This window comes from Dendronephthya gigantea, unplaced genomic scaffold (genome assembly GCF_004324835.1).
Source record: "Dendronephthya gigantea isolate DGI-Jeju-01 unplaced genomic scaffold, DenGig_1.0 000433F, whole genome shotgun sequence".
Taxonomy (NCBI): domain Eukaryota; kingdom Metazoa; phylum Cnidaria; class Anthozoa; order Malacalcyonacea; family Nephtheidae; genus Dendronephthya; species Dendronephthya gigantea.
In genome coordinates, this window is record NW_021163443.1 from 35,642 (window position 1) to 58,305 (window position 22,664).

At 38.1% G+C, this 22,664-nt stretch overlaps 1 protein-coding gene and 2 long non-coding RNA genes across 3 annotated transcripts; all 3 read left to right on the top strand.

The window, feature by feature from the left end:
• The first annotated feature begins 669 nt into the window (after nt 1-669).
• On the top strand, nt 670-1,104 carry LOC114543287. Its single transcript, XM_028562333.1, has 2 exons — nt 670-902; nt 992-1,104. The coding sequence occupies exons 1-2, from the start codon at nt 713-715 to the stop codon at nt 1,102-1,104; spliced, it is 303 nt and encodes a 100-aa protein (XP_028418134.1). The 5' UTR covers nt 670-712.
• A 19,361-nt stretch (nt 1,105-20,465) lies between these two features.
• LOC114543292 lies at nt 20,466-21,775 on the top strand. Its single transcript, XR_003689971.1, has 3 exons — nt 20,466-20,736; nt 20,990-21,052; nt 21,736-21,775. It is a non-coding gene; the product is annotated as an uncharacterized LOC114543292 (long non-coding RNA).
• Nucleotides 21,776-21,785: 10 nt separating this feature from the next.
• On the top strand, nt 21,786-22,267 carry LOC114543293. Its single transcript, XR_003689972.1, has 3 exons — nt 21,786-21,827; nt 21,905-22,150; nt 22,228-22,267. It is a non-coding gene; the product is annotated as an uncharacterized LOC114543293 (long non-coding RNA).
• Nucleotides 22,268-22,664: the final 397 nt, after the last annotated feature.

Below are 22,664 nucleotides of genomic sequence, written 5' to 3' on the forward strand. Positions count from 1 at the left end.
GCACAGATGTTTCGAAATCGGGTATACCATCATTAACCGATGCTCCCTTTGGAAACGATAAATGATGAATCATGCGAAAATCACCCGGTTGTTTTTAGGAACCAGGCCCAAAGGCGAAACAAGAAAATTTGGAAAAGGCGGATAATTAAATGGCCCAGCAAGGCGAGATGCCTGTAACTCTTTCGTTAATTTTGGTCAACCGCTTCTGGTTTGTCAAGAGCAGACCGTAAATTTATTGCTTCAAACGACTGTTCTGTGCCAGAGAAATGAATGCGAAAACCCGAAGTAAATCCGGAAATTAGTGTATCAACAACTTGGATTATAACCCTAACAATATTTGTAAATTATGAAGTTTATGGGTGTTGCCAACGGACGTTGTTGAAATAGGCCTAGGCGATCCATCAGTGGGAGATGGTCTGTTGTTGGCACGAAAATTACAATTCACGGCACGGTGCGATCCGTTGCATTTAAAACAAGTGTGCTTGAAATCACAACCCGCACAAAACGTTCCGCGATAAACTTAAAACAATATCCCCGAGGAACAGACACTTTTGAAGGGTGGCGCGTATGATTGCTGCCTTGCGTGTTCGGCTTAGAAGGAAGTGGGATATTGACATTTCAACCATAACTCCCAGTGAACAGTCGCCCAGGGAACCCGCGTGGCCTGTGTTTGGCGCAAAAATCGAAAATTCTCATCGTAGTAAAACCAATTATGACCCCTATTGACCAAATCCTGGATGATTTGACAATATTTCATGAGCGCGGGGGACTCATGGGGGTACCGTTGTGTATAAATGGAAACAAAAATATGAAACGAACGAAGCCAATCGCTAATAGTTTTCACCCTTTTGGATTTCGCAGTCGGCTCAAGGAGAAGAGAAGCAGGTTGACCGTTGTCAGAGGTACGTACACTAATCTCGTATTTAGCGGCCGCGTCTGGGCCACCTGACAAAGTACTTATATCGACAAACTCCTCATTCCATATTTTAAGCTTTATTTTATCCGGAATCCGCGATTCAAGAGGCAAAGCGGCAGAGTGGAACGATTCCCGTGGACCCGGGGCACTTGAACATTGAAGAGAAAAAGGAGTGGTCTGACCTGTAAGGTTTTCTTGTATGGACGTGAGCGCGTCGTTGACCAGAGAATCTGCATTGGGACCCTGGTTTGAGATTTCGATTCCGGAGGTAGAATCCGTTGGGGCAGACGCCATTGTGGATGTGGAAGACGCAGAGGTTGGTAAGAAACCAGCTAGCTTTTGCGTGACTGCCTCGGTAACCGAAGACACCAGCGTTGAGATAAGCTCACTCGAAAGAGAGGGCAAAGTCGCTTGACTCACGGGCACAGTTGACGTTGACGGGGCGGCACCAACAGATACAGCATTGGACGAACTTAAAGTTCGACGAGATGTTGTTGGTTGGTTCTGAACAGACTCTCGCAAAAACGGCTGATGGAGCGGCGACACGCTTAGAACGACGTACGGGTGGCATTCTAAGAAATAAAACTTTAAAAGCAGAAATAGATACTTATGGCGTAATGAGTTTTTAGATAGTAAAGCAACCGCACCCAAATTTTGTCGTTGTGCGAGAAATAAAACTATCCCCCGTAATGGCGAACATTCAATAGTGAGGATTCGTCCGTTATTTGTCGTAATTGAAAATTGGAACTTGTGAAAGAATGATTAGAAAATCAAACGTCAGCAGGATGAACATGGCAGATCCGAAGATCGCCGCACCGTTCACCCTATGGCCAACAAAACTCACAAAAAGTGTGAGAACTCTCATACAGATGAGAGATAAAGACAAAATCAAACGTCAGCAGGATGAACATGGCAGATCCGAAGATCGCCGCACCATTCACCCTATGGCCAACAAAAAACTCACAAAAAGTGTGAGACCTCTCATATAGATGAGAGATAAAGACAAAATCAAACGTCAGCAGGATGAACATGGCAGATCAGAAGATCGCCGCACCTTTCATCATATGGCCAACAAAACTCACAAACAGTGTGAGAACTCTCATATAGATAAAAGATAAAGATATAATAGATAAAGGCGCTAAAGCGGTATTTAAGAAGTAATCACGAGTAAAGTTTGTCAAATGTCAAGATATATATATATATATATATATATATATATATATATATATATATATATAGATAGAGAATTTTATAACATTTTAGTTGCTTGAAGAATGGCCCCCCGATAACTTCGGTATAATTTATATTGCCCGATTCGATTAAAATGGACCCCGTCAGGTAGAAATGGCGTCACGGAAGGTCGTATAAAGCCATGGTGTGTCCATAAAAACACTCTCGGGACCTTCTCTAAAACTACCTGTAGATAATTGTTCAGCATTAAACGCTGCTTTTCAAAAAGAGGGTTGTTCTTTCGCGGGGAAATCATGCATGCGCATACCAATTTTACGTGATATTGATCCAGCAATAAAGCAACCAAGTCGTCAATGCGTGACCCGACTGTTTCGGGCCTTAAGGAGGACAAATCGTTCGTGCCTATCTCCAGAATAACAATATCTGGGGCACACCGAGAAACTACGCCTAAATCAAATTTGCGAATCTTCTTCACTGTTCTACCTCCTATACCGTGTAGAGAAACTCTCGCTGTGCCCTTGAGTTTAAAGGTTGGGCACATGCGAATATCCCGTTTATGTTTCAGGTCGCACTGTAGGCGACGAACAAATGAGTGTCCCAGGACCAAAACTTTTGGGGGTACCATTGTGTATTCGTAGCTACTATCTATAAAAACCCTTCTGGGAGAAACTATTAAAATTATCTATCTATCTATCTATCTATATGTATATCAACATATAAATATATAGAAAAACAAGTAGAACACTTCTGTAAATACCTTTCAACTTTAAAGGAGATCTGTCTTTCGCGATGTCACGCTTAAACTGACCGTTTATGGTTTGGGTATTCGGTCTTTGTTAGTTTTCGATTTGCTGCTGGCCATTGACCACCTTTCCCATATTGCGTGCCATCCATTACCTGTCGGTCTTTTAGATAGGACGCAAAGCCCATAATATAAGATTTTTAATTATCGTCGGCAAGGCGTATCCCCTTGGGGAACACCTTGCCTTAATAGTCTATTTATAAAATCACATTACATAAATTTCTTATTTCCTTCGTAAATATTTTGTTTTATATTATACTGTACAATCATTCACATGATGGTTATAGTCGGTGCAAACACGCAGTTTGCTTGCAACTGCACATACCATTGTTTAGGCGATAGCTATCCGTTTTGACGCGAAACTTCACAGTCACGACCGCTGGATTCGATCGATTTCTTCAACAACTGTTTCCGAGACAACGTGTCCGCGATGTTTTCTGGACCCGGAAGATACTTAACAGTAAAATCATAATTCTGCAATCTCAGAACCCACCTTTCGACTCGTGCAGAGGGCCTATGGGTTTTGGAATAAATCACTTCTAATGGTTTATGGTCTGTCAAAACCTCAAAGTGAATCCCGAACAAATACACATGAAAAACCTCACAAGCCCATACTATACTTAATGCTTCTTTCTGCGTCTGAGAATACCGCCTTTCCATGTCAGAAAGACATCTACTAGCATATGCCACAACCTTCATTACATTTTGTTGCTTTTGCACAAGCACTGCACCAAGACCAACAGGACTAGCATCTGAGATTATCGACGTTTCTGCATCCTTATCAAAAAAAGCCAATGAATCAGCGGTAGACATCGTATTCTTAAGCTCTTGAAACACCTTATTCTGTTCATTTCCACAAACAAAAGGTGTAGTTGTCCTGGTTAACTTCCGCAGGGGTTCAGCCGTTATAGCTAAATCTGGAATGAACAGACTACAGAAATTTACCAGACCAAGAAAACTCCGAACTTCAGAGGCTGTTTTCGGCTCCGTAGCATTCACCACAGCCCTGATTACTCCTCAGTGAGCCCAATTGTAGTGTATATGCCTTGTCTCTGATACGGATTGATACAGATTGATCTAGTCTTCATAAAATGTTTTATTCTCTGTTTTATTCTATGTTACAGCATCATCCAGCAAGCCAACAACGGTGCTAATTACGCATGCATATTTATACCTTACAGCCTAATTAAATATTCAATATATATATATATCACATAGACTACAAGATCTGGAGCTGAACGCCCATGGTCATTTAATTTACTTTATCCTTTTCACAAAGTTCATAATGAAAAACGGTTTTGGTAGGATTCGAACCATCGATTTAACACTTCGGAGACCATTGTTTTCGCCACTAGACCACAAGGTCTTGTGCTGAACGGTTATGGTTATTTAATTTACTTTATCCTTTTCACGAAGTTCATAATGAAAAACGGTTATGGTAGGATTCGCACCATCGATTTACACTTGGGAGACCATCCTCCTCGCCACTCGACTACAAGGTCTTGTGCTGGATGGCCATGGTTATTTAGTTTACATTGTCCTTTTACGAAGTTCATAATAAAAAAAGTTTTTGGCAGGATTCGACCCATCGATTTAACACTTGGGAGACCATCGTCTTCGTCACTAGACCGCAAGGTCTTGTGCTGAATGACCCTGGTTATTTAGTCTACGTTATCCTTTCATGAAGTTCATAATAAAAAATAGTTTTGGCAGGATTCGAAACATCGATTTAACACTTGGGAGAAAATTGTCTTAGCCACTTGACCACAAGTTCTTTGGGTGAACGGCTATGTTTATTTGATCTACTTTACTGTTTTAACGAAGTTCATAATGAAAAGGGTTATGGTAGGATTCGAACCATCGATTTACCACTTAGGAGACCATCTCCCTCGCCACTAGACAGCAAGATCTTGTGCTGAACGGTAATGGTCATTTAATTTATTTTATCCTTTTAACGAAGTTCATAATGAAAACGGTTAAGGTAGGATTCGAACCATCGATTTAACACTTGGGAGACCATCGTCTTCGCCTCTAGACCGCAAGGTCTTGTGCTGGATGACCATGGTTATTTAGTTTACTTTATCCTTTCACGAAGCTCATAATAAAAAATGGTTATGGTAGGATTCGAACCATCGATTTACCACTTCTGAGACCATTGTCCTCGCCACTAGACTGCAAGATCTTGTGCTGGATGGCCATGGTTATTTAGTTTACTTTATCCTTTTACGAAGTTCATAATGAAAACGGTTATTGTACGATTCGAACCATCGATTTAACACTTGGGAGACCATCGTCTTCGCCTCTAGACCGCAAGGTCTTGTGCTGGATGACCATTGTTATTTAGTTTACTTTACCCTTTCCACGAAGTTCATAATGAAAAACGGTTACGGTAGGATTCGAACCATCGATTTACCACTTGGGAGACCATCGCCCTCGCCACTAGACAGCAAGATCTTGTGCTGAACGGTTATGGTTATTTAATTTACTTTATCCTTTTAACGAAGTTCATAATGAAAACGGTTATGGTAGGATTCGAACCATCGATTTAAGACTTGGGAGACCATCATCTTCGCCTCTAGACCGCAAGGTCTTGTGCTGGATGACCATGGTTATTTAGTTTACATTATCCTTTCACGAAGTTCATAATAAAAAATGGTTTTGGCAGGATCCGAAACATCGATTTAACACTTGGGGGAAATTTTTCTTAGCCACTAGACCACAAGTTCTTCGGGGGAACGGCTATGTTTATTTGATCTACTTTATCGTTTTCACGAAGTTCATAATGAGAAAAGGTTAAGGTAGGATTCGAACCATCGATTTACCACTTATGACACCATTGTCCTCGCCACTAGACGCAAGATCTTGTGCTGGATGGCCATGGTTATTTAGTTTACTTTATCCTTTTACGAAGTTCATAATGAAAACGGTTATGGTACGATTCGAACCATCGATTTAACACTTGGGAGACCATCGTCTTCGCCACTAGACCGCAAGGTCTTGTGCTGGATGACCCTGGTTATTTAGTCTACTTTATCCTTTCACGAAGTTCATAATAAAAATAGTTTTAGCAGGATTCGAAACATCGATTTACCACTTAAGAGACAGTTGTCTTAACCATTAGACTGCAAGGTCTTGTGCTGAACGGTTATGGTTATTTAATTTATTTATCCTTTTCACGAAGTTCATAATGAAAACGGTTATGGTAGGATTCGAGCCATTTATTTAACACTTGGGAGACCATCGTCTTCGCCACTAGACCACAAGGTCTTGTACTTGACGGCCATGGTAATTTAGTTTACTTTACCCTTTTACGAAGTTCATAATAAAAATAGTTTTGGCAGGATTCGAAACATCGATTTACCACTTAAAAGACAGTTGTATTAGCCATTAGACTGCAAGGTCTTGTGCTGAACGGCGATGGTTATTTAATTTACTTTATTCTTTTCACGAAGTTCATAATGAAAAAGTCATGGCAGGATTCTAACAATCGATTTACTACTTGGGAGACGATTGTCTTCGCCAGTAGGCTGCAAGATCTTTTGCTGAGCGGTTATGGTTATTTAATTTGCTTTATCCTTTTCACGAAGTTCATAATAAAAAGGTTATGGTAGGATTCGAATCATCGATTTAACACTTGGGAGACAATTGACTTAGCCACTAGAATGCAAGATCTTGTGCTGAACAGCCATGGTTATTTAATTTACTTTATTCCTTTCACGAAGTTCATAATGAAAAACAGTTATGGTAGGATTCGAACCATCGATTTACCACTTGGGAGACCATCCTCCTCGCCACTCGACTACAAGGTCTTGTGCTGGATGGCCATAGTTATTTAGTTTACTTTCTCCTTTTACGAAGTTCATAATAAAAAAAGAAAGCTTTTGGCAGGATTCGAAACATCGATTTAACACTTGGGAGACCATTGTCTTCGCCACTAGGCCACAAGGTCTTGTGCTGCACGGTTATGGTTATTTAATTTACTTTATCTTTTTCACGAAGTTCATAATGAAAAACGGTTATAGTAGGATTCGTCCCATCGATTTAACACTTGGGAGACCATCGTCTTCACCACTAGACCGCAAGGTCTTGTGCTGGATGACCATGGTTATTTAGTTTTCTTTATCCTTTCACGAAGTTCATAATAAAAAATGGTTTTGGCAGGATCCGAAACATCGATTTAACACTTGGGAGAAAATTTTCTTAGTCACTAGACCACAAGTTCTTTGGGGGAACGGCTTTGTTTATTTTATCTACTTTATCGTTTTCAAGAAGTTCATAATGAAAAACTGTTATCGTAGGATTCGAACCATCGATTTAACACTTGGGAGACCATCCTCCTCGCCACTCGACTACAAGGTCTTGTGCTGGATGGCTATGGTTATTTAGTTTACTTTCTCCTTTTACGAAGTTCATAATAAAAAAAAGAAAGCTTTTGGCAGGATTCGAAACATCGATTTAACACTTGGGAGACCATTGTCTTCGCCACTAGGCCACAAGGTCTTTTGCTGCACGGTTATGGTTATTTAATTTACTTTATCCTTTTCACGAAGTTCATAATGAAAAACGGTTATGGTAGGATTCGTCCCATCGATTTAACACTTGGGAGATTATCGTCTTCACCACTAGACCGCAAGGTCTTGTGCTGGATGACCATGGTTATTTAGTTTTCTTTATCCTTTCACGAAGTTCATAATGAAAAAAGGTTATGGTAGGATTCGAATCATCGATTTAACACTTGGGAGACAATTGACTTAGCCTCTAGAATGCAAGATCTTGTACTGAACAGCCATGGTTATTTAATTTACTTTATTCCTTTCAAGAAGTTCATAATGAAAAACAGTTATGGTAGGATTCGAACCATCGATTTAACACTTGGGAGACCATCCTCCTCGCCACTCGACTACAAGGTCTTGTGCTGGATGGTTATGGTTATTTAGTTTACTTTCTCCTTTTACGAAGTTCATAATAAAAAAAGAAAGCTTTTGGCAGGATTCGAAACATCGATTTAACACTTGGGAGACCATTGTCTTCGCCACTAGGCTACAAGGTCTTGTGCTGCACGGTTATGGTTATTTAATTTACTTTATCCTTTTCACGAAGTTCATAATGAAAAACGGTTATGGTAGGATTCGTCCCATCGATTTAACACTTGGGAGACCATCGTCTTCACCACTAGACCGCAAGGTCTTGTGCTGGATGACCATGGTTATTTAGTTTTCTTTATCCTTTCACGAAGTTCATAATAAAAAATGGTTTTGGCAGGATCCGAAACATCGATTTAACACTTGGGAGAAAATTTTCTTAGTCACTAGACCACAAGTTCTTCGGGGGAACGGCTATGTTTATTTTATCTACTTTATCGTTTTCAAGAAGTTCATAATGAAAAACTGTTATCGTAGGATTCGAACCATCGATTTAACACTTTGGAGACCATTGTTTTCGCCACTAGACCACAAGGTCTTCTGCTGAACAGTTATGGTTATTTAATTTACTTTATCCTTTTCACGAAGTTCATAAAGAAAACGGTTATGGTAGTATTTGAACCATCGATTTAACACTTGGGAGAAAATTGTCTTTGCCACAAGACCACAAGTTCTTCGGGTGAACGGCTATGTTTATTTGATCTTTTTTACCGTTCTTACGAAGTTCATAATGAAAAACGGTTATGGTAGGATTCGAACCATCGATTTACCACTTATGAGACCATTGTCCTCGCCACTAGACGCAAGATCTTGTGCTGGATGGCCATGGTAATTTAGTTTACTTTATCCTTTTACGAAGTTCATAATGAAAACGGTTATGGTACGATTCGAACCATCAATTTAACACTTGGGAGACCATCGTCTTCGCCACTAGACCGCAAGGTCTTGTGCTGGATGACCCTGGTTATTTAGTCTACTTTATCCTTTCACGAAGTTCATAATAAAAATGGTTATGGTAGGATTCGAACCATCGATTTACCACTTCTGAGACCATTGTCCTCGCCACTAGACTGCAAGATCTTGTGCTGGATGGCCATGGTTATTTAGTTTACTTTATCCTTTTACGAAGTTCATAATGAAAACGGTTATGGTACGATTCGAACCATCGATTTAACACTTGGGAGACCATCGTCTTCGCCTCTAGACCGCAAGGTGTTGTGCTGGATGACCATGGTTATTTAGTTTACTTTACCCTTTCCACGAAGTTCATAATGAAAAACGGTTATGGTAGGATTCGAACCATCGATTTACCACTTGGGAGACCATCGCCCTCGCCACTAGACAGCAAGATCTTGTGCTGAACGGTTATGGTTATTTAATTTACTTTATCCTTTTAACGAAATTCATAATGAAAACGGTTATGGTAGGATTCGAACCATCGATTTAAGACTTGGGAGACCATCATCTTCGCCTCTAGACCGCAAGGTCTTGTGCTGGATGACCATGGTTATTTAGTTTACTTTATCCCTTCACGAAGTTCATAATAAAAAATGGTTTTGGCAGGATCCGAAACATCGATTTAACACTTAGGGGAAAATTTTCTTAGCCACTAGACCACAAGTTCTTCGGGGGAACGGCTATGTTTATTTGATCTACTTTATCGTTTTCACGAAGTTCATAATGAGAAAAGGTTAAGGTAGGGTTCGAACCATCGATTTAACACTTGGGAGACCATTGTTTTCGCCACTAGACCACAAGGTCTTGTGCTGCACGGTTATGGTTATTTAATTTACTTTATCCTTTTCACGAAGTTCATAATGAAAAACGGTTATGGTAGGATTCGTCTCATCGATTTAACACTTGGGAGACCATCGTCTTCGCCACTAGACCGTAAGGTCTTGTGCTGGATGACCCTGGTTATTTAGTCTGCTTTATCCTTTCACGAAGTTCATTATAAAATAGTTTTGGCAGGATTCGAAACATTGATTTAACATGCACTTGGGAGAAAATTGTCTTAGCCACCAGACCACAAGTTCTTTGCGTGAACGGCTATGTTTATTTGATCTACCTTATCGCTTTCACGAAATTCATAATGAAAAAAGGTTATGGTAGGATTCAAACCATCGATTTAACAGTTGGGAGACCATCGCTTTCGCCACTAGACCAAAAGGTCTTGTGCTGGATGGCTATGGTTATTTAGTTTACTTTACCCTTTGTACGAAGTTCATAATGAAAAACGGTTATGGTAAGATTCGAACCATCGATTTAACACTTCTGAGACCATTGTCCTCGCCACTAGACTGCAAGATCTTGTGCTGGATGGCCATGGTTATTTGGTTTACTTTATCCTTTTAGGAAGTTCACAATAAAAAATAGTTTTGGCAGGATTCCAAACATCGATTTAAAACTTTGGAGAAAATTGTCTTGGCCACTAGACCACAAGTTCTTCGAGGAACGGCTATGTTTATTTGATCTACTTTATCGTTTTCACGAAGAGCATAATGAAAAAACGGTTATGGTAGGATTTGAACCATCGATTTAACACATGGGAGACCATCGTCTTCGCTACTAGACCAAAACGTCTTGTGCTGGATGCCCATGGTTATTTAGTTTACTTCATTCTTTTCTTGAAGTTCATAATGAAAAATGGTTTTGGCAGGATTCGAAACATCGATTTACTACTTAGGAGACAGTTGTCTTAGCCACTAGTCTGCAAGGTCTTGTGCTGCACGGTTATGGTTATTTAATTTACTTTATCCTTTTCACGAAGTTCATAATGAAAAACGGTTATGGTAGGATTCGTCCCATCGATTTAACACTTGGGAGACCATCGTCTTCACCACTAGACCGCAAGGTCTTGTGCTGGATGACCATGGTTATTTAGTTTTCTTTATCCTTTCACGAAGTTCATAATAAAAAATGGTTTTGGCAGGATTCGAAACATCGATTTAACACTTGGGAGAAAATTGTCTTAGCCACTTGACCACAAGTTCTTTGGGTGAACGGTAATGGTTATTTAATTTATTTTATCCTTTCAACGAAATTCATAATGAAAACGGTTATGGTAGGATTCGAACCATCGATTTAACACTTGGGAGACCATCGTCTTCGCCTCTAGACCGCAAGGTCTTGTGCTGGATGACCATGGTTATTTAGTTTTCTTTATCCTTTCACGAAGTTCATAATAAAAAATGGTTTTGGCAGGATCCGAAACATCGATTTAACACTTGGGAGAAAATTTTCTTAGTCACTAGACCACAAGTTCTTCGGGGGAACGGCTATGTTTATTTTATCTACTTTATCGTTTTCAAGAAGTTCATAATGAAAAACTGTTATCGTAGGATTCGAACCATGGATTTAACACTTGGGAGACCATTGTTTTCGCCACTAGACCACAAGGTCTTCTGCTGAACAGTTATGGTTATTTAATTTACTTTATCCTTTTCACGAAGTTCATAATGAAAACGGTTATGGTAGGATTTGAACCATCGATTTAACACTTGAGAGAAAATTGTCTTTGCCACAAGACCACAAGTTCTTCGGGTGAACGGCTATGTTTATTTGATCTATTTTACCGTTCTCACGCAGTTCATAATGAAAAACGGTTATGGTAGGATTCGAACCATCGATTTACCACTTATGAGACCATTGTCCTAACCACTAGACGCAAGATCTTGTGCTGGATGGCCACGGTTATTTAGTTTACTTTATCCTTTTACGAAGTTCATAATGAAAACGGTTATGGTAGGATTCGAACCATCGATTTAACACTTGGGAGACCATCGTCTTCGCCACTAGACCGCAAGGTCTTGTGCTGGATGACCCTGGTTATTTAGTCTACTTTATCCTTTCACGAAGTTCATAATAAAAAATAGTTTTGGCGGGATTCGAAACATCGATTTAACACTTGGGAGAAAATTGTCTTTGCCACAAGACCACAAGTTCTTCGGGTGAACGGCTATGTTTATTTGATCTATTTTACCGTTCTCACGAAGTTCATAATGAAAAACGGTTATGGTAGGATTCGAACAATCGATTTAACACTTGGGAGAAAATCGTCTTCGCCACTAGGCCACAAGGTCTTGTGCTGCACGGTTATGGTTATTTAATTTACTTTATCGTTTTCACGAAGATCATAATGAAAAAACGGTTATGGTAGGATTCGTCCCATCGATTTAACACATGGGAGACCATCGTCTTCGCCACTAGACTAAAAGGTCTTGTGCTGGATTCCCATGGTTATTTAGTTTACTTCATTCTTTTCATGAAGTTCATAATGAAAAATGGTTTTGGCAGGATTCGAAACATCGATTTACTACTTAGGAGACAGTTGTCTTAGCCACTAGTCTGCAAGGTCTTGTGCTGAACGGCCATGGTTATTTAGTTTACTTTATTCTTTTCACGAAGTTCATAATGAAAAAAGGTCATGGCAGGATTCGAACCATCGATTTAACACTTGGGAGACATTTGCATTAGCCACTAGACTACAAGATCTTATGGGAATGGCCATGGTTATTTAATTACTGTATTTCTTTTGACGAAGTTTATAATGAAAATCGGTTATGGTAGGATTCGAACCATCGATTTACCGCTTGGGAGACAATTGTCTTCTCCAATCGACTACAAGTACTTGTGCTGAACGGCCATGTTCATTTAATTTACTTTATCCTTTTCACAGATTTATAATGAAACACGCTTATGGTAGGATTCGAGCAATCGATTTGCCACTTGGGAGACCATTTCAGTTTGACAACCTTCAATCCAGCTGTTTTTGTAGCATTCTAGTAAAATTTTGTATGTTCCTTCACAGGCAGCTAGTGATCTAGAATAAAAATAACCAATGATTCAATATTTTGTCCACCACCACCCAAGGTGTGTGTACATAGCTTTTACTAGTAAACAACTCTAATATGTCTTTCCCTGAACAAGTAAAGTTGTCGGGTTTAAATAGAAATAAACACACTTACAATGATTTCACAACTTCTTCTTCTTCTCGTTCCCGTTTGCTTCTATCCGATTCGTTAAACAAGTTTTTAAAGAAATTCTCTAAAGCTGATAACGTGATGTTATCATTGAATCACCATCTTTTGGTGTATGGAAATGAATATTGTGTTTTCGTACTGCTTAATTCACGACCAATATGTCGGTTGGTCGGCAGCTCTATATATTTTTTATGATTTATTTCATCTAACGAGTTTCGTACATCTCGACCAATTAATATGGCATTTAAGAGTACTAATTGCACGGATTTGTATGGATTGGCTGCGGATGGCATAACCTTGAGTATTTGTGGAGATATTGCTTTTCGATGTCGGGTCAACATACAACGAGTTCGTTTTGAATCTAAATACAAAGTCTCATTTGCGATTGCTAAAGAAACGAAACATGGATTTGTTAGTCAAGTCCTGTGTACGAAGCCTTCAAGCAGGATCTAACAATGTGTGTGGATGTTTCGCCTAATCCTGGTCCTCAATCTTTTGATAATAATCAGTCGGATGAGATGTATCAACATCGAAAGCAGTTACGTTTGATGAACACGTTTCGACCCGCTAATAATCCTGAGGAGCTTAGTTCAATGCTTGGGCAGTTGAATCTACAGAAAGGTTGGTTGTTCCATATGACCTATAGGAATATTTGCTATAATACCTACTTCGCAAACACCACCGCCACACTATACAATCACTATCATCTGCAAATCATCAGGAAGCTATCCCTGTTAGAATCACGGACCGTGTCCCAAAGCCTGTAAATATATATGGCAGAAATTATATTAAGAGAATCAATCTCATCAATATTCCTTTATCAGGCATTGCCAACACTCCTGATACAGCTGTTACTCAGCTTTGTTCTTTTGGTCTTCTCAACTGCCGGTCTATTCGGAACAAAGCGAATTTAGTCAAAGACTATGTGGTTGAGAATGAATTTGATATATTTGCGATTACAGAAACCTGGCTTCACCCTGACAAATTTGATCATATATCTTTTGGGAATTTCGCCCCGAAGGGCTACTCCTTTAACAATATCTCGAGACAACAAGGTAGAGGGGGAGGCATTGGTATACTATACAACAACACTTTAAAAGTCAAGCTGGACTCGGCAAAATGTTTCACACATTAAGTCTTTCGAAGTGATGGGTATGCAAATCAATGTGTCATCTCAAATTCTAAATATAATCGTATTATATCGACCTCCATGTAGACGATAAGTCGGAATTAACAACAAAAAAATTCTCAATCTTGTTGATTCTTTTAATCTGGAACAACGTGTACAAACAACCAACCCACTTTGCTGGTCACACGTTGGACCTTATCTTGTCTCGCCATGAGAAAAATATTGTTCAATCTATTGACGTTCATGATCCATCTATATCTGACCATTACACGGTTACATATGAACTCAATTTTAAAAAACTATTGTTTCAGAGAAGGGTCGTGGAGTCACGTAAAATTAAAGCAATCAATATGGACTCGTTCCTTAATGAAATTAGGCTATCACCGATTAACACTGGGAACACGGCTGATATAAGTGCGAAAGTCAAGCAATACAACTCGGAGCTGCCCAAAATTCTGGATCATCATGCACCACTTATTTCCAGAGAGATAATTATTCGTCCAGCTGCACCTTGGTACACTGAACAAATTAAAAACGAAAAACGTATCAGAAGGAAACTCGAGCGGGTATGGCGTAAGTCAAGACAATCCTGTGATCGTCTAAAATACAGTCAGCAATGTCGCCGTGTCAGTGAGCTATTATAGGAAAGTCGTACTCGTTATCATTCTGAAATTGTTAGAGATAATGGGAGTGACCAAAAGAAATTATTTAAAACCGTTGGAAAGTTACTATTATACCCCTGATTCTCAATATCCTGTGTGCCAATCTGATGAGAATCTAGCTAACAATTTTATGACTTTCTTTGAGGAAAAATTAATAAAATATATGAAGATCTAACGGAATCCACTTAGCTAAATAAAATGTCGTTGTTTGCAGCTAAATAAAATGTCGTTGTTTGCAGTAATCCTCAGTTATTCTCCTGGTTTCTCATCGTTCCCAGTCTCTTCATCTTACTGCGAAAACTGGTTTGAAAATATTAAAGATTTGGTGGAGAAATACTTCAAGTGTGTGGTCTTCTTTTTTCTTTATATTTTGTTTGTAAAAATGTAATATTTTGGTATGTTGATTTTTGTTTAAGTTCGTGATGTATTTCTATGTAGCCTCAGTCTTATCCTAATGGGAATTTTTTTTTAGATGTGAAGAGAGGACGGCCAACCGAATTAAAGCTCTAAATGTGCTTTGTAACATATTAGGAACGTTATCTCCACTATATGAGGTATACAATTTTAGTACTTTGAATAAATTTTAGTCCATTTTTCTAGACATTAGCGATATTATGAATCTTTTTCTAGTTTTATAACTCCTTGTTTTTTACAGGAAGAAATACTTGAGAATTCAGTGTTGCCACATTTAGACCACATTGTCAAAGATCGGGAATTTCTGTGCGGATCCGAGCTGTCCAGCTTCTGGTCGATGTTATTGAATCCTCTGATTCACCGAAAGTTTGCGATGTTTTGCATATAATCGAGAAGGTACTCAATACAATCATTTTCAGACGGTTTCATTTCTCCACTCCAATTTCCCTCTTCATTCGTGATGAGCTGATACTGTACTTCAATAGAAAATTATTTCTTATCAGTGAAAGCTTCCTGACCTGAACCTAACTATATATCCGCAAATTGGATCGTTTTACACGGGGTCGTGAATGCAAACGCATCAGTGAAGTAAAAGGATATATATTTCATTTATCAATTCCAGATTGCCACTGTCCAGTTGATCCTCTCAAGCGATACGTTAAGCCGTCATGTAAAGAACATGTAAGGTAATTATAGAGACTGCAAGGTATATGTAGGAACATCTAGAGACATAAAATTACATCTAATCACTGTAATTTGTCTTTGTTGCTGCAGCCTCAGGATGAAACAGCATAGAAAGACATCAAGGAGGCTGTATTAGGATTAGTACGCTTGTTCAAGGTAATGAAGGACATGCAGAGATTGTCCACACATATTCGTTCATTGTGATGAAGTTATTTTCGTGAACAAAAATAAGTGTAATTTAATGCCACACTTGCTTCTCTTTCAGTAATTTCATTCTATTTTTGCAGATGAAATTGTTTCGTAAACCTCAAGAACGAGCCGAACGAATATTCAATATATTAGTGTACCACATAAAAACTCATTATGACAATGGCTATCGGACGTATAGTGCATCGGAAATACGGCTTTCGGTAAGGCAAATTCAATTTTATTTCTCGCGATTTTTCTATGATGTCTCACATTGTGTTTTCTTAAAGATTCTTCAATGTTTCCTCAGTCTCCGAGCTGACAACGTCTAGGCCTTGTGCAAGACAAAAGTAGAAAAGTTTAATTCACTTCGTATTTTGTTTGTTCTGAAAGAAAATGTTGGTTAATGACGATAGTGCCACGTATGTCAGGTAATCTGCTTCCAAAATTCCTTTTCTTGTTTGCGTAATACATTCTCATTTTTGTTTTAGTTCTGCAGAAGATAAGACAAACGGGACTGTTTCACTGCCTTACAGCGAGGCGATGAATGTTATTCTTGTGTGCTTACAACAGGTAAACTTTTCTATCATAATATATCATCTGGCATTAAGTTTCGATTGAAGTTCAACTTTCTTCATTTTCTAGGAATTGGAATGGGGGTGCTGGATGTTCTTCTGAGGAACTTTCCAGAGGCACTCAAGATAAAACTTGATACTTTCTGGAAAGCAATATTACGTTCAATATCTACAGTCTTCTCTAAAATGGGAAGGGAAGTGAAGTTGTGTACTTTCACACCAAAATCATGAACTAAAAATTTTACTTTGCATTCAGGTTTCAAATTACGATTTTCTTCCTGGATTATTTCGTGTTCCTAACGATATGCGCCGACCTCATTTGTACGCTAGAATTTTTCCAGTACGGTTCTTATCAATCAGTTTTTTGCATATATCATAATATCTTACCATAATTATACCAAAACCATACCATACCATAACCATACCATATCATATAATCATATCATATAATCATATCATAAATCATATCATATAATCATATCATATAATCATATCATACCATAACTAACCATAACTAAATCATACCATACGATAACCATATCTTACCATAATAATATCACACCATACCATACCATAACGAAATCATACCATACCATAACCATGCATATCATACCTAATTATATCCCACCATACCATAACCAATTTATACCATAATTATATCATACCATACTAATGATTTAATTGGATATTTTATTGTAACACGTGCAGGTATTAACGGAGCTGTGTACGTACCACATTTTTATTGGTCAAGATGAACAGGTAAGAATCTGCGTGACTTTATTTTCAGCGGTTGTCTGTTCTTGCTTAAACGTTGTTGTATATTTCGTCTAGTGTTGTCTAATGCGTACTTGGTTGCTCATTTCGCGACGTTAAGCGTATCTTGTCTCACCATATGTATGTTAGAAATGCCTTCAGTTATGGCAAGGTATGGCTACTTAAAATAGTCTGGAATTTGAGACGTTTTTATGTCCATTAGCACTTTGTAAGAATGAAGTTGATTTAAGTAGTTGCAGCGTTTTAGAAGTTTATTTCTTTGGAGATATTTGAAATCGTGCCTTGATAATGTGCTCAGTGAATTTACAGAAACGTTTTTCAATAAACTCAGCCTAAACGTAACGTCTCTTGTGATGCGAGATACTCCTTCACAAATATATGATTTTTTAAGTAATAATTACTAAATTTTCTGTCCTTAGACTGCTCCCACAATATCTGGAAAAGTTTACTAAACTTTCGCCAACGTCTCAAGTTGCCATACCACTGCTAGAATTTCCCTCTGGTATGTTTCTTGAAGTTACGTAAATTATGAAATCTGTTACAAAATATCAATGTACCCCCTAAAGAGAGCTAGGTTGTGTAAACACACAATCGTATTCGGCGAAAAGTTGGTAACATTCTTTTAAATCGTTTAAATCGCATTGTAACAGCTTTGTGCTTTGTACAAAAACTTCACAGCGATCCAGTTGAAACAAGTCTTTGGAATATGTTTGCCTTACACAGAATCATCGAAGTTGGCTCAACGCGATAACATCTGAAACTTTTATTATTGGTTTTGTCAAAATGATTAAAATATAAACGAACTGATATGTTTCACCTTAGATACTCTCAATACACTGTAGCTCTTGCTGATAATGTCATTTCATCCTGGTTTGTCAACTGTCCGCTATTGTTAAGAAAACAATTCGTGCCATTTATTACGAAAGTAAGTCCACATGTCATTCTATTGCCAGGGGATTGCTTGCTGAATTTTCAATAGATATATTTGCAAGAGCGACCAAGTTTTAATATTCTTCTAGTGAAAGCTCTTAGGAACGTATTTGTCATTTCCAGGCTTCTTCAACTGATAGAAAAACTCGTGCAGATGATTCTAGCCAGGTGCCAAAACAAAATTCGATACCAAAGCATCTGACCTTCTTACCCGCGATTTAAAGCCCACTGGTACCGTAGGCTCAATACAGAAATCTTGTGACTCAAACATCTTGTGACGACCAGCGGTGGGAAAGACTGAGATTTATGAAAGTTTAATTCCAAAACAACTCTTTGGTAAGGTCAACGATGGGTCAAACCTGTTCAATGTTTTGGTTGCATTCCGTTGGCGGAATGTCAAATTGATATTGTTGTATTTCAGATGATTTATCGGCCGAACTCATTAAAGAAGGAGCCAGACAACGCCTTGAAACTACAACAGAACTTCTTAGCAAGAGCACAGACAGCGTACATTGATTGTAGATCTTGTCAAAGATCGCCTCGCATCGTGTAGAGAAGATGAGGAAACTAATATTGAAGATACCCGGGATGATGTTGAAATGAAGAAAACCGAACTCAAGGAGTCAGGTTTGTAATGTTAAAACAGATCGGCCATTGTTCGCGCATTTACGAAATGAACAAATTATCTGCCAACATTTTAGACAGCGCAGAACAAAAGATGCTGCTTACAGAACACGGCAGATCTTCACCCTCGTCGATTTTATTACAAGATTCCGGTCAAAAGTTGAATCTTGGTTCGGCATTTTCAACGAACTCGATATTTGAGTCGTAGTCCGAGATATGGACCAAGCGCTTTTATGGTAAGAATTTCTCTTCAAACTCGCTTTGCATGAAATTTACTTCGTGCAAGAACATTCACTATCCATCCCTTATATTGCTACTAACATGACTGGCAGGGGAAGCAGAAAAGAAAGAGATCTTTGATTTAGACTAGCTTTTTCATTTTACAATCGTTTCAGATTGATGTCGTACCAGATTCCAAAGACACTGTTTTACACAAGGAAGAAACTGAAGGCAAGCGAAATTACCTTTGCAATATGGAGGAAATATATATTATAATATGACTATATTTACCTATTTTTCTTTCACAGGGAACAGTCAAGGCTTATTAACTCGTGAAGAGTTTCAAAAGGTAGCAATTTTAAGATCACGAATCATCATCGTGCATTAATCTCAACATCTGTTTAATTTTAGCCTGTTCCTGGTAAATCCCTTCTGGATGCAAGTCCTTTGAAAACTTTTTTGAGTTAAGACGAGGATAAACTTAATGAATCCGTAAGTCAAGTAATAATAATGATAAATTGGTCTTATACGGATTATTAAATACTGAGCATTATAAACCGGTAAACTCAGAAACCGGTAATCTCAATTTTGCACTTCGAATTACGTAATTTAATCCTTGTGGTTGAAGGTGAGGACTTGCAACGTTACTTATTTATTACAGGGTGACGATAGCGTGGGGAATTCAGGGGTCGGTAGACTTAGGGAAAGACACTCGTAATATAATAGATTTTACAAAATATATCCTTAGGTTTTCCTATGAGTTACAATAAAACCTTTACAATTGTTCATTGATGAGCTCAGAATGTTTCGTTATCACGTGGCCTATGCACGACTCTTAATGGTTACTGTTAATCTGTTGTAACCACCTGCTGTACTGGTACGATGATTATCACATTTTGTTTGAGCTTTACATACCCGGGGAAAACACTCAGCCACGTCGAGGTTATTAGCTAATTCCAACAGCTTGTCGTAGTATTCAATTGTGGAATAAATCTACAGAGGCACGTAGTTTTGCCATTTCATCCTTTAAAAGATTAATCTGTTTTATTGATTCCGCAATATCGATTTTTTTTCTTCTTTAATTGGACCGTCAATGACAAAGTATGATCCAGAACATGTTGGGTGATAATGAGAGCAGCCATAAATTCAAATTTCTCCACGTTGCGAAAATGAGACTGTGCGTCACTAGCTAATCTAGGAAATGGCCCTTCCTGCGATCCTCCAAACTGCATAAAATTGAGTGTTTTGTAGATAACTTTGAATGCATCCAAACAACCATCGCGGGATCTTATTCGTTCTACCCATCGTGTCGTGGAAGGCTTTGCGAGCTTGTTACGGGTTAAACCAAACTCTTTCATCTTTTTACTTAGATACTGTGAGCGGATAGGGAAACTGATAAAAAAGCTGGCGATATTTTGTGCCTGACTCAAATATTTTTCACTGGAAGAATTGAACACGCTTTGGCAACAATAAGGTTTAAACGATGACTGGAGTAATGAACATGCAACGCCTTCGGGTTTTTCTCTAATATTCTCCCAGAAATACCTTTTACCTGGCTGGACACAGCACTAGCACCGTCATATCCCTGGCCTCGACAATTTTGAAGGGAAGCCCGACATCTTGAAGTGTACTTTGACTAATGAACGGAATCAAATCCAAAGGCGAAACAGTTCGGTATACAAATGAAAATGTTCTTGAATCATGTAAAACTTCAAATTTATTCAAGGTATGTTATATAATTAATAATGCATAATATATTTTCGAAATATTATAAATTTGAACTTAAAATCAGTGTCTACCGTCTACTTTTTTGCATATTATAAAAGTAGCAAGCAAATTCAAATGACCATAAACCCGGCATTATTTTAGAAATTCGAAATTTTGACAGGATATAATTTTGTAGTTTTGATAGTTTATACACCCCAACAGCCAAACAATTTTATGATACTTATCCCTATATTGATCATTAAACCCTATAGAATGTATTAAATTATCCAGAAAGTATAAGCTTGGAGTTATCATTAAAAAGTGCCTTGCACCAGGTGAACTATATTTATTCAAATCTATTTACTAATTATTGTATTTTACTAATTTTGTATTTACTAATTATTGTATTTACTAATTATTGTATTTTACTAATTTTGTATATACTCATGTTTTTTATAGTGATAATAATGTAACAATAGGGTTGATGTTCGCGGTCATAAATGTGTTTTTGGCCCGACTTCGAACTCATTTTAGCCCGAGCGTAGCGAGGGTTAAAATGTGTTCCGCGAGGAGGGCCAAAAACACATTTATGCCCGCGAACATCAACTCTATTACTATAATATATAATAAACTATAAACTATTATTGCTATAATATATGTTCAACATCGTCAGCCTTCATCCCCTTAGCTCAGTAAGTCATGCGACATTCCATGTCAGTTCCAGTAATTGTTCATCTCAGACCTTGAAAGAAAAAAAACAAACATTCCAAACACTCCAAACACTCACTCCAACACTCCAAACACTCCAAACACTCCATGTCTTCTGACCTGGATTCAAGTTTACTGCTTTTATCATCTTTTTTATTTCACGTTTCCATTTTGAACATGTCCAATTGCAAAAAAGTATCCAGCCGACTTAAAATAGTTTTATTTTTGCAGTTACTTTCCAGAATATACCGTTTGGTTAAGACTTGTGTATTATAGTATATCATAGTTTTAAAACTTCTTTTTCTGTCAGATATTTTCAATAATTAGCTATCGAGACCATCCTCAGTTGTTCGGGCTGGAATACACAAGCGGTCAGCTGAGAAATTACTCGTCTTCCGACAGGTAGTTTAAAAAAGCAGATTTTGTATGAAGCTATATAAAATATTTCTTGTTCTGAATGTTTGTATTTCCCAATCTAGGGATATATCATTGGCTGGTTAGCTACACGGGGTTAGAGGCAGTGGAAATGGAGATGTTTGTGTAAAAACGACCCCAACGAAGAGACTGTACGCTTTTTCATAGATGATTGAGCGAAAATTATGGTCAAAATTTTCCTGATGAAAATCTCGCACTGCTATGATTGCCGTAAATACGAACCCTCATTTCATTCTCCTCCTGACGTATGGGATCACATATAACACACAAACAATTACACTTCTCGTCAGGTATTCCTATTAGTCAGTCCAATACATCACATACAGCAAAAGAAGAATTGTTTTTTTAAGATGATATATTTTTCAAGGTTATCGTTGGGGTCCATTGTATAACGTTGTTGACGAAGAAGTAGAAAGCAGTCATTTAAAATTCCTCGCTGCGTCTCCAGGTGAAATATTTCTCTTTTTATTTCACTTTAAATTTTTGAAATATCTCAAAAGCTTATATTGTCTTATTACTGGTTCCTTGCAGGAAATTTAACCGAAGATGTGTAGAGATTTAACTGCAATATTTCCTACAGCGGTCTACTTCATGCAGTCACCCAAGACGTAAGTTGACAATTTCTTATTTTGTACTTTTCTGCAGACAAAATCCTGTGTAGAGAATATTATTGCATTTTTACTGAGTTTTAATGTTCTGTCAAAATCTGGATTAAGGCTGTTTTCCACTCACGTGTTTTTCATACGCACGTTAGTTTTCTGCATATTTTAGTATGCATTAGTTGACCTAGATTTACAACAATCG